General features: G+C 43.9%; 1 protein-coding gene across 1 annotated transcript in view; it reads right to left on the bottom strand.

Moving 5' to 3' along the window:
* The window catches only part of LOC144792329 (solute carrier family 2, facilitated glucose transporter member 11-like), a 594,529-nt gene extending 585,073 nt beyond the window's left edge, over window positions 1-9,456 (bottom strand). The window contains exon 1 of the mRNA XM_078667287.1: window positions 9,372-9,456. Within this exon, the coding sequence (XP_078523413.1) occupies window positions 9,372-9,416 (45 nt within the window). The 5' untranslated portion in view covers window positions 9,417-9,456. The remainder of the gene's footprint in view (window positions 1-9,371) is intronic.
* Between the last annotated feature and the right edge of the window lie 4,653 nt (window positions 9,457-14,109).

Below are 14,109 nucleotides of genomic sequence, written 5' to 3'. Positions count from 1 at the left end.
TCTCCTCGACCTGCTTCAACTCCCTCCACATCCTTAGAAAGACCTTCAGATGGATCCCAACTGTCATGTACGCATTCATCATCAAAACACTGGACTAAGGCAATGCTCTCTATGCCGGAATCAACAAGAAACTCCTTCGCAAACTCCAGACTGCCCAGAACGCCGCAGCCAGGCTGATCCTAAACCTCCCCCCTCGCAGTCACATCACCCAACACCTCTGCGATCTCCACTGGCTTCTAGTCAAAAGAACAATAACCTTCATACTCCTTACCCACGCATCCAAGGTCCTTCACAACACCAGACCTGCATACCTGAACAGCCGCCTCTCTTTCCACGCACCCAAAAGACACCTTCAATCAGCCCAGCTCTCACTGGCCACTGTCCCACGTATAAGCAAGACTAGAATGGGAAGAAAGTCCTTCTCCTACCTCGCCCAAAGCCTGGAACACACTCCCCCTCTACCTCCAGCAATCTCCCACATTGCCCCAGTTTAGGAAGGACCTCAAGACCTGGCTTTTCGTGTGAGCCCACCACTCAATGGATTTGGACCCCTTGCCCCCCCCCCCCAGCTCCTTGAGACCCTCCAGGGTGAGTGGTTGCATTTTACCAACCCTGATTGATTGATTGAAAGAGAAGATTTTGATCCATCAAAAGGATTTACTTTGACAGATCCAGTTGCCGTATAAAAGCTTCATTAGTCAGGCTACAGTGGCAGGCCCGAAGCCATGTTTCACACAGCCACTGTGCAGTGAATGGCACAGTGCGTGCTGCAGTCCACTAGTGACATTTAACTTACTGGCCTTAGATACACTTACACTTGGGGGCAGATTTACAAGCCCCTTCCGTCACTTTTGTGCCGTCGTTGCAGTGGTGTAAAAGTTGCGGCCCATTTACAACGTGAGATGCGTCACATTGTGAAGCCCTGCGTGACATTATACCTGCATCAGGTATAATGTATGCAGGGTAGGCGTTCCCATGCAGGAAAGCCTCGTGAAAAAGTGATGCAGTGAAATCTACAAGATTTCACTGCTTGACTTTTAGGACGCCACTGCGTCAAAACCTTTTGCCTGCTTAAAGCAGGCGTAAGGCGTGACGCAGTGTATTGGGAATAGCCCGCCACACTCATTGCTGGAGTTGCGTCAGGCTTGTGACGCAACTCCAGCAATGCATGACTTTTCCTTTAACAGATGCGTCAGATGCATCTGTCGATCCTTGCGCCATGGTGCACAGTATTGTAAATACGGAGCATCCATGGTGACGCAAGGGTTTTTCATGGTGGCGCAGGGAAAGTGATGCATCTCTACAGATGCGTAACTTTCTTGTAAATCTTCCCCTTTGTGCCTTATATTAGGGACTTATAGGTAAGTTTACACATGCCAATTAGGAGTAAATCAGTTTCATCAGATTGAAGTGAGGGGCACAGGCACTTTATCACTGGCTAGCAGGGATAAAGTGCTCAGAGTTCTACAGCCAGCAAAAACAGAGGGTATACCACACAAAAGTTGGTTCTTCCCTACACTTGAAGAATGCACCTTTAGGCCCTAAAAGAAAGTCAATATTTTTAATGTACAGTTAGATAAACATGTTTCTCACTGATAATATACTTACTTGGCCCTTGTCAAACCTATTACGCAAGAACCTACATATTGTTTTCTGTAGTTTAATGAAGTAGCTCAAAATACATGAGCTTAACCCTGTTTGCACATTTATAATGTTACGATCTAGACCTGCTAAGTCTATCAGTATTAGTCAAGATATCCTTAGCCATACCACATAGAGTGGGCATTAAAATGCTAATTTAAGACCGGTCTTGACCATACATTTGGGCTGATATCTTGAATAGCTGAAGAGCTGAGAAGAGCTATTTTACTTAATTAGAAATGGGCAAATGTCTGTTTGTCACTGTGAATTATTTTAAAGAAATATATTGTAATTTCTCAAAGCAAACAACAGAATTTAACACAATAATATAACACAAAGCAACCTAATACAATCAAACAAAAAGATAGAACAGCACAACATGAAACTCAAAGCAAAACTCAACATAATATATAAAATACAACAAAACAATGTAATAATGCACCACAAAAACACAACAGTACAAAGAACATAACATATCACCACTCCTAAAAAATGCAACACAAAAGATATGTACAAACCTCCTTGTTACACATGACCTTATAAAATAAATCTGTTTTTTTAAATATAAAAGATGATGAAAGATGTCTAGAAAAAACTGTTTTAATTACTGCCAATAACATGTTTTAGTGCCGCTCACATACGTTTTGAGATTCAGCCCTCTATCTTCTCTTCACACCAATTCACCACATCTTGGGTGCAGCCTCTACATCCTCTTTTCACCACACACATCTCACAGCCCGAATTCTCTCTCCATGTTCTACTTTTCACATGTTTCCCAATTTCCTGCACCATATTTTATATTCACTCCTCCACCCTGTTGCAACCATCTGCTCTCGGCTCCTTAGCTGCTACCTTTACACAGCTGCCCTCAACTCTAGATCGCCACACTTGCTAATCAATCTTCATGTGGTAAAGCAATCATCCATGTGTGTTTTCCACCCTTCATTTGTACGATTCATTGTCCTTCTTCTATTTTCACATCTGTGTGCCACCACCTATATCCCCTCCTTAGGCACTCTTTGGCCTCTAAAACCAACCTCTTTATCCACGCTACACATTCATGTCTCCCTATCTGCTGACCATCCACTGACTCCCCATCTCACTGCCAGCCTCTACAAGCACTCTCCATTCTTTTTTAGGTCTCGCCTAGGCACCACTCTAATCTATGCAATACCATTCCATGCAACACCACTCAGTACAAAGTCACTCCATGCAACGCCATCCCCCTCTATGCAACACCACTCAGTTTTACGCAACACCACTCCATGCAGCGCCATTCTGCTTTAATCCACTCTGATTTACTCCACTCCATTTTACTCCATGCCACTCTGCTTTACTCTACTCAACCCCACTCTGCTTTACTCCACTCAACTCTAGGCCACTTTGCTTTACTCCACTCAACGTCACTCTGCTGTGCTCCTCTCTGCTTCACTCTGTGTTACTCTACTTCACTCTGTGTTACTCTACTTCACTCTGCGTTACTCTACTTTACTCTGCTTTACTCTGCTTTACTCTGCTCCACTCTGCTTTACCCTACTCCTCTCTGCTTTACTTTACTCTACCCTCTATACTCAACACCACTCTGCGTTACTCCACTCAACGCCACTCTACTGTGTTTGACTCCACTTTCTTGTCAACTCCACTCCATTGTACTCCACTCTGCTCACTGCCACTCTGCTTTACTCCACTCACCGCCAATCTGCTCTACTCCACTCTGCTTTACTCCATGCCATTCTGCTTTACTCCCATCTGCTTCATCCACTCAACACCACCCTGCTTTACTCCCCTCTGCTTTACTCCACTCAGTGCTACTCTGCTTTACTCCATGCCACTCTTTTTTGCTCCACTCCACCCTGCTTTACTCCCCTCTGCTTCATCCACCTAACACCACTCAGCGTTACTTCCTTCTGCTTTGCTCCACTCCACTCAGTATCACTCTGCTTTGCTCCATTCAGTGCCACTCTGCTTTGCTTCACTCACTGCTACTCAGCTTTGCTGTGCTCTACTCAGCTTTGCTCCTCTCAGCTTTAATCCGCTCCACTTAGCTTTGCAGCTTTGCTCTGCTCTGCTCAGCTTTGCTCTGCTCACCTTTCCTTTACTCAGATTTTCTCCACTCCACTCCACTCAGCTTTAATCCACTCCACTCAGCTTTACTCTGCTCTACTCAGCTTTACTCAGGTCCATTTTGCTCTGTTTTACTCTTCTCCGCTCAACTTTATTCTGCTCAGCTTTACTCTGCTCTTCTCTGCTCCACTCTGCTTTACTCCACTCTTCTCTGCCCGACTCCACGCTGCCCTACTCACTCTGCGCCACTCCACAACGCCTCATTCCACACTGCCCCACTCCACACTGCTCTACTCCACACCGCTCTGCTTTACTCCATGCCACTCCAAGCAACCGCACTCCACTCTACATAACTGCACACCACTCCACCCCACGCCACTCAGCTCTACACAATATCACTATACGCAACACCACTCAATACATTGCCAATCCATGCAATGCCACTTCACTCTATGCCACTCCATGCAGCCACACTCCACACAATACCACTTCACATAACTGCACTCCACTTAAGGCACTGCACAACACTCTGTGCCACACCACTCCACGAAAAGCGTCAATCAGTATAGCGTCACTCGCGCAGTGCCACTTCTTGCAATGCCACTCCACTCTACCCAAGACCACTCCTCGCAATCCCACTCCTCTCCACAAAATTCCACTCTGCTATATGCAACACCACTCCAACCAACTGGGCTCTACACAATGCTACACAACTGCACTCCACTTTACGCCACACCACTCTACTCAACGCTACTCGATGCAACAACACTCAATACAAAGCCAATCCATGCAACCACACCAGGCAATATAATTACAATCCACATAACACCACTGAACACCACATAATTCAACTCCACCTAATTACACACTACTCAATACCACATAAATACACCCCACATAAATCCACTATATACCACATACCAATCCACATAAAAACACTCCACACCGTGCCACATTATTCCACTCTACATAATTTCACTCTATACCACACTGTTCCATGCCACACTACTCAACTCCAAACAAATCCATTCCACACCACATAATTAAAAAAAACTAACATTATTCCACCCCACAACACAAATCCACTACACACCACATATATAAAATTTACAACACACAATTGAACATCATACCATAAAATTCAACAGCACACCAAAAATTTAAACTCCACAACACTCCGCTGTACAAAATATAATTCATCATAATTACACTCCATTACACACAGTCCCACTACAAATAACTCCAAATCACTCAAAAACACATAATTGCTATCCACATAATACAACTGCACATCATGCCACATGATTCCACTACACATATACACTCTACACCACACAATTAGACTACACAATGCCACAACTAATCATTCCAATCCAACCCACTCCATTGCACTACACACCACATAGATCTACTCCAATCCATAACATATAGGTAAGAGACATTTACATTTACAACACCAATAGCTCACTCTTTGTTTTTGTTTTAACACTCAAACACACAACTCTGAAGCTTAGCTCCTATCTATTTCTTTTTTTTCATAACCAAACAGGTAAAGCTAGTCATACATTTCCCCACCACACAATTCAACTCCACACTTTTGCAATCCACACCACATAATTCGACACCAAACCTCATAATACAATTCAATACAATTACACAACATACCACATACATCTAATCTACACCACACAATTCCACATCGTGGCACAACATTTAACAGCACACCATATAATTAAACTCCACTACATACCACTCCACATAATTACACTCCATAACGCACAATACCACTATACATAATTCCAGTATACTCAATACCACATATTTACTATCCGTGTAATTCCATAGCACACCATGCCACATAATTCCACTACACAAATCCAGTCCACCCCACACAATTCCATGCCACCCAATTACACAACTAACTAACCCAATCCAACATACATAATTCGACTACACACCACATTCATACATTCCATGGCACAGAGGAAAAAGACATTGCCATTTGCAATGCCAATAGCTTTGACTCAAACAACTGCAAGACTGATTACATTTTCAATGCTTGTCGTGAAACTGCTGCTTGATGTGCTCTTCAAATCTGCTCAAACACAAGGAGATGGAGGAGGGAGCCCTGACACTTTTCAGACACTCACACCCAATCATAGATCTGGGTTGAATCCATCATTGTTCTTTAGCTCACTTCACCACCCCAGTTCAGACACAGCTATATGCAAATCAGTCTTGACACTGTGCCTCATGGGAACAGTCCCGCCCAAACTGCCGAACCATGTATTCCCTGGACCAGAAACAAGCAACCTGGGACCGGTTTTGGGCTAATAGCCGTCATCAGCCAGACTAGCTTGAATCAAGTGGCACAGTGAGCAAGGTACCCATGTCTGGACAGACACTGCCAACTTAGGGCAAACACAAGGAGATGATGGACGGAGCGCAGAAAGTTTTCAGACACTCATCCCCAGTCACAGATCTGGGTTGAATCCATCATCATTCTTTAGCTCACTTCGCCACCCCAGTTCAGACACAGCTATATGCAAATCAGTCTTGACCCTGTACCTCATGGAAACAGTCAAGCCCGAACAGCTAACCGATGTCTTCCCGGGGCCAGAAAGAAGAAACCTGGGACAGTTTCGGGCTAATAGCCCTCATCAGCCAGGCTAGTTATAATCCAGTGGCAAAGTTAGCAAGGGACCCACATCTGGGCATCCCCTGCCAACTTAGGGCAAACAAAGCAAACACAAGGAGATGATGGACGGAGCACTGAAACTTTTCAGACACTCACCCCCTACCTTCAAATATGCTCGACACACCACATTTCCTTCACTATATCCATAGTCTTGACTCCATGTTGCACTGCTCCACTCACTATTCACAATCACTTCTCGAGTCTGCTCTGCACATTCAGTCTTCACATCCCATGTCACACTCAACAGTTCTTTGCACTTTTGTTCCACACTCCACAACCCCTATTCATAGCTACTCCTTCCACTCAATATCTCTAAGCATATCTTCTCATCTAATACGTTGTCTAGGGCATCATCCACACTTGACACCATCATTTGCACTTACGATCCATGATTATTCAGAAATTCAGAAAAATAATTTTACAGTTTGTGCTGCCATTTAGAATACTATTCCCTGCATTACTCACTGACAGCCACTTTGATAGTACTCTTACTACTTACACATCACCAACAGGCTAACGCTCACCCATGTACAATACTGAGTCACTTACAGCCAATTACATAATTTGCTTGCCACTCACTCATCTCAAGGCATTGTTACTCACAGCATTACCTAATAGCCCACTCTTACCACCACTTGCTAAGACATACTTTCAGTACCATTTGCTCACACCCTCTGCTCACAACAACCAATAGTTCTAGTTTTTCACACCATTCATTAACTTCAACCAAATAGCACCTTTCACACCAAACAGCCACTCATAACACGTCAACTTTTCTCAGCCGCTTAAAGTTCATATTCCCAACCATACATTATCACTCGCTTTGCAGTTGCTCTGAGTATTTTTCTTAACCAGTCTCCAACACCTATTCGTGTCAGTCTCCAACATCCACCGTCGAGACACCCACTGACAAATCATCAGTGTTTCACATCATATAATTTCAACCACTCAAATCCCCACTTTCATTACATTCTCTTTACCCTACTCACACTAGCCACTTACAAAACCATTTGCAATGCTGTTCAAATATTTCACTACACCATTCACTTGCATAACACTACAAACTTGCAAACCCATAAATTCCTAATTAACCTGCCCCTTACCCAAAGCTATTTGCAATAACGCTCACATCTGTTACCCTCTCACACTAATAATATTACTCACTGGCACTTCTCGGAACTCCTATAACATCCTCTGACCATACTTATAAACACCATCTCACTCATAGCCTCTCTCTTTGCTCCTCTCCCACTGTTGTTACCATCTACCAATCACTGCTGACATACATCGAGTCAGAAAAGGGATGATGGTTAGGGAGATTGAGAGAACTGGGTTGTAGAAATGATGGTAGTTCTCTCTGGTCCTCTATAACAGATTGCTTTAAGTGCCCAAACACATCTAGTACACACAGAGAAGAATTCCTTACCCATAACATGATTGTTTCAATTTAGAGAAACACACTGTCGCTTCATTAAGAAATGCAATGAGGTCACTGTAGTTCACTGAAAGCTGATGGTCACTATGCATCTTTAAATGAAGTATACACCTGTTATTCCCCAATAAAATCTACATTTGTGGTTGTTGCAATTAGAGATTGTGTTGATATACTTAGTGGAATTGTGGTATTACCACAACAGTATGTCAGGCAGGTATCTGACATTCACTGATTAAGAGGCTGTATGTTTTTGTTTAACAGTACATTCCAGTGCTGTTAAAGTCTAGTGGAATGACCCTGGAAGAAAGACCCATCAGCCAAAGTGAGCGCCTTAAAATCAATCCTCTTGAATTATTACTGGAATAGGGAAAACTATCAAGAGGTCCTCATGAGATCATAGTGAAGTAATAAAACCACACCATGAATTACACATGAAGTAATGCAAACAACACCTGAAGTACTAATGATGTAATTGTGAAATAGTCTGCCTCCATCCTCTAGTTGCCATGGAACCGTCATGAAGTAATCTGTTTCCATCCCCTAGTTGTCATGGAGTCATCATTAAGTAATCGGCTCCCATCCCCTAGTTGTCATGGAATCATCGTGAAGTAATCTGCTCCCATCCCCTAGTTGTCATGCAGTCATCCTGAAGTGATGTGTTCCTATCCCCTAGTTGTCATGGAGTCATCCTTGAGTAATCTTCCCTCACCCTTTTGTTATCATGGAGTCACCCTCTAGTAGTTAAAGATAATCACACATGTTCCAAGGAAGTAATGAAGAGCTCATTTTGAAGTAGTTACTGTGATGCCTCTGGATCTGGAATCATCTCATTTAAATATTTCTCCCTATAGTCATACTTCAGGATGGCTTCAGATGACTTCCTCCGATAATTGCAGGGATAGCCTGGCTGAAAACATCGGATGACTTCAGAATGACTCCAGGATGATCTTCCTTTATGACATGGGCGCTCACAGCCATTGTCAAACCCTGGAGCATTAATAACTTTAGATGTGGTCTCACTTCTTTTCACCTGATAGGATCTCATAAAGACTGAAGGCTCTCTCCCATTGTTCTGACTGCAAAAGTAATGATGGATTGCGTTATTCTATATTTGTATTGATTCTTGGCGGATACCTCTGGGGTACAGAGATCTGCGATTGTCTATGTGATCTGTCAATAAAAATCTGTTTTGAAAAAAAAAAAAGACTGAAGGCTCTCAGTTTGCCCAGCTCCATGTGTGAATAGTTCATCAAACCAGCTTTTTTCGTCGCTGTCTAGTACCTCTAGTTCTGATGATCTCATAAATGCCAATCTACAAGTATCAGAATGCAAAGATGAAAACTTGGTCTGCATCAGGTGCTTACAAATAGACGAGGAATGCTTGAGAGCCAATGGAAATGACAGGTAGTCAATTGACATACATATATGTATATAACAAAAATTGCCTGCTGCATCAATATATCAGTAGTTGTGAATGGTTCATTGATAAATTGCACTTTTCTTAACATGAAAACTTCATCTGGTTGCACTTACCATACTTGGCTTCACCGGCTTCTTCACCAGCGGTTGTTTCTCCATTTTGCTCCCAGGCTCTTGCAAGGCTGCTCCCTTTAAGCAGACATGTATATCCAAGTAGTAGGAACAATGGAGCGGTGCACTTTCAGGACGATATGAAGTTAATAAAGAAGCTCGATCAGTGTCTTTGTTAAATCAATCTTTATTTATGAGAATCCATATGATTAATAAAATACATCAGCCAACGCGTTTGGTTCATGAAATGAATTTCGTCAGGGCTGGAAAGGTTAAAGAAACATAGATAACACGAATATACACATAGGTGACACAAGGGGTACAAGGTGAACAAAACATGTATCACTAACCCATACAAAACTCAACAAAGGGCACTATAAACATACATGTGATGTGAAGCCACATCAGTGCATAAGACATTTAAAAGACCATTAAAAACAATTGGAGGGTCATAGCTGCCACACTCAGGGATGAGTGACATTCATAAATGCTAATATGGTCATCACAAGAAAGAATATATATAACCAAGCATGAGCACGTGTCTGGTGGAATAAGGTAACCACTCCTGGTCAGTGTCAACACATATTCATTGGTGCGTTTCAGTGATGTCATGACAGCTGTGCGGGACGAGGAGCTCTCCCGTGTGAGGTTGCTGAGCAACCAGTTAGCATGCTTGCTATGACAGAAAGGAAAAAGAGACTAAAAGACTGTGAGGGGAGTAAAGCAGTCAAAGAGAGTAAACTGTGAATAGAGATGGACATACTGGGTCAAACCGCAGGCAATACAAAATGTCATTTAGGAGCGGGGGTAACACAGAGAAGCGAAATGTATTATGGAAATGAATGATGGCATGACCGAAAAAGTTTGCCGGGGCTATGAAAGGAGTGAAACTATCAAAGAAAATAAATTAGAAATAAAGATGGACTCACCAGGTCGAACCACAGGGAATAAAAACATGCCATAAAGAGCGGAGGTTACGCAAAGCAAGAGATAGTATAATAGAAGTCAATAGTGGCATACTCAAAAGTTAGCCGCTACCGCGGTGAGACAACATGTTTAGTCATGTGAATGAGGTAGGCCCTGTCAAAGGAATGGGCATTAAAATACAGGGAATGATACCAGATCTGAAGCACAAGGCAAAAAAGTCAAAGGGGAACTGGAAAGTCCTGTCAATAAACAAATGTGCCGCCCGGTATGAGGGGAAAGTTATAAAAAGCTGCGATGAAATAATGGGAAGGGTAGTGGGGTTGCTGAGGTCCTAAAAAAATAGTGAAAAGAGAAAGAGCAATGGTGACATAACAGCAGCAGTCCTGAGAGTGGCAGGTACAGTTACAAGTGGGACCACTCTGAGGTCAGACCCCGCGTGTGTGTTAACAGGTCAGACACAAAGAAAAACAGGTTACATGCAGTTGTTACGGCCGACATACCACCAAGTGAGATGGTTATAATATGATCCGGATGTGTGGCCGTGTGCCCTGTATGTGTACAGGTCTGACTACATATAATGCAGGTGGAGCAGGCGGGCTCTAGCCAGGGGCTTATAAGCAGGAACTGGTTATAATGCGAGCTCGGCTGTATAACCGTGTGCCCTACGTTATAAGATGGAGGTGATGCCACAGTTGTGGGTGGCGGACCAATGGTGCGGCCAGGGAGGAGGCACTACTGATAGCAAAGAGTAACAAAGAGGGCTGTCTTGGGAAACCCTCCGGTACCAAGCCCACAGGGTCGCCGGTAACGGTTCGTGGTGCTACACTGAATACGGCCTAGTGAGACAGAATGAAGTGAGGGTTGCCTGTATGTGTTCCTGTTGGATACCGACAGGGTGGAAATCCAAGTGGTATGAGCCAGGCTATGTAGGCTTTCAGCAAATGGAGTAGGAAGTGGGGGTCCTGGGGAAGAACCTTAAAAAAGAGCAAGTATCTTGTGCCAGAGTAGATATGCATGTTATACGAGCCAGGCTAAGTAGGCTTTCAGCAAGTAGGCATTCAGCAAGTGGAGTGGGAAGTGTGGGTCCTGAGGCACTGCCTAAACAAGGAGCAAGTAGCTTCTCTCGAGTGTACAACCCTGTTCGCTACCGTGGCAATCAGTGTGGGTAGGGAAGTCAGTTAAAAAAGTTGTGAAACTCATTGTCGGTGTTGTGTCCTTTGGAGACAGACTGGAGTCTACAGATTCATTTGGATTCCAGCGTAAGTTTTCTGTTGCCCCCCCCCCCCCCCGGTTATTAGGTGGTACGTGGGCAATGCCACAGAAGCTGAATGCGTTGTTACCACTGTGAGTGTTTCGATAGTGCTCCGTCATGGGGTATCTAATGTCTTCGTTTATGAGTGCACGGCGGTGTTCCTGTATTCTTTTCTTAAGGCTTTGCGCCGTGCTACCCACATATACCATTCCAAATGGGCATTCAAAGGTGCACACCACATACTAGGTGTTGCAATTAATGAAATGTTTAATCTTGTGTGTTCTAATGGTGTTGTAGCAAAACTCTTTACATTTGTTCTGAACAAATGGGCAGACATTGCAGGTGGTACATGTGTAAAACCCAACGGGTGCTGAGGGTAACTATGTTGTGGGGGGCTTTGTGGTGATATAACTGGGGCATAGAGTTCTCCTCAGTATGCGACCTCTTCTGTAAACAAGCGAGGGCTTCTCATTGATGAAAGGGGGCAGTTTGGGAATATCCCATAGTAGATGCCAGTATTTTCCAAAGCCCTTGAAGATTGTATCACTATGTGCAGTGTAGTTGGTAAAGAAAGAAATCTTGTCACTGGTTCTGCCTGTTGATGGCCCACAACTCCTGTTCCGGGGGGTGGTAAGTTGGGGTGTGTCAGCTCTAGGGAGCTTCATTAAGGGTGTGGTGGTTGTAGCCCTTATTGGCAAATCATTGTTTAATATCTGTGATATTGTCTTTGAACCCTTTCTACTTACTGCAAATGCGTCGGGTTCTGACCATCTCGCCATAGGGGATATTAGAGATGACTGAGCTGGCATGTGCACTCATCGCATGTAATATGCTGTTGCATGAAGTGGCTTTTCTGAATGAGGTGCTGTGTACCTGTTCCTCCTTGACAAAGAAATGGACTTCACATTCAGCTTGTGTCCATACTCGACAAACTAGCTCTACTAAAGCTCAAAAGAAGCAGAGCCATTCCATCCAGAACATGGTTCAACGCTGACCTCAATGCAGAAAGGAGAAACTTAAAAGAGCCTAAGAAAGAAAGTGGAGAAACTACCCGACTGCCATCCTTCGTGACCAACTGAAAGCAGCCCGTAGGAAGTATAACAACCACATCAAAAACAAACAAAATCCAGCTTCTTCCGCGAGGCACTGGACAAGGCCAAAAACAGGCCGAAGGAGCTCTACAGCATCATCAGACAACAAACCTCCAAGCCACTGTCCTCATCTGTACAGGCGTCCAAAGAACTATGCGACAACTTCGCCCAATTCTTCAACGACAAGATCGCAAGAATCGAACAATCATTAGACATCAACGAATCACACCCCGAGAAGAGCAGCACGGCTGTACATCATGCTCTCTCTCCTGGCTCTTCTCTCACCCCCTGGCTTAGCTTTGGACCCGTTCAAGAAACGGAGATAATCCCGTTGATCTCGACCTCCAAACCATCAGCACATATCTCAGACCCCATTCCTCCCCTACTAATCAAGAAAATGAAGCAAGCTTTTGCACCTATATGGAGCAAAATCATAAATAGCTCCTTAAAAAATGGAGTGGTCCCTGACTGTCTTAAAATGGGGCAAGTCACCCCCCTGCTGAAAAAACCCGGTCTAGACTTGACAGATCTGAACAATTTCAGACCTATTTCTAACCTCCACTTGCTCTCTAAAACACTTGAACGCTGCGTACTTCATCAACTGACACAGCACCTGGACAATATCAACATCCTGAACCCCCACCAGTCTGGCTTTAGAAAAGGCTGCAGCACAGAAACCGCGATGCTGAACATCATAGATGATATCCATGGATCACTAGAAGCTGACAAATGCTGCCTCCTCATTCTCCTTGACCTCTCGGCAGCATTTGATACGGTGGACCACAAACTCCTCATCAAGGCTCTTCAAGAAAGAGCTGGTCTCGGCGAGGTGGTTCTCAAGTGGTTCTCTTCCTTTATACACAATTGCACCCAAAAAATAAAAATCAAGAACTTCACCTCCGAAACCCAGCAAGTCAACAAAGGCGTCGGTGCTCTCTCCACAGCTTTTTAACATCTATATGGAACCGCTCTACAAGCTACTCAGAAAACCCAACATCCGCTTCCACCTCTACGCGGATGATACACAGATCTATCTGGAAACTTCCTCTCTCAATGACATCCATAGACTAAATGATGTCCTGAAAGACGTTCAAGAATGGCTGACAAACAATCACCTGAAACTAAATCCAGACAAGACCGAGACACTCCTTATCTCGAACAAGGAGGACAACCCTCTAATCACTGATTGGCTAAAGGCAATCGATAAGCTCAAAGGGAATCTTACTCTAACAGACTCTGCTAAATGTCCTGGCATCACCTTAGACCCTAAACTAAACATGAAGAAACACATTAAGAACTCGGCCAAAAGTGCATTCTTTAACCTCAGACTTCTGAACAAAATCAAACCCTACATTCCTAACAAGGATCTCAAACTGGCCACTCAATCTCTGGTACTGTCACGACTGCACTATGGGAACGCAATCCTAACAGGTATTCCTAAATCGCACTTGGCACCGATCAAAACAACATT

The sequence above is a fragment of the Lissotriton helveticus genome, chromosome 11 (assembly GCF_964261635.1).
Source record: "Lissotriton helveticus chromosome 11, aLisHel1.1, whole genome shotgun sequence".
NCBI lineage: Eukaryota > Metazoa > Chordata > Amphibia > Caudata > Salamandridae > Lissotriton > Lissotriton helveticus.
The sequence above is the reverse complement of the archived record's forward strand: the minus strand, read 5'-3'. Positions and strand labels throughout refer to the sequence as shown.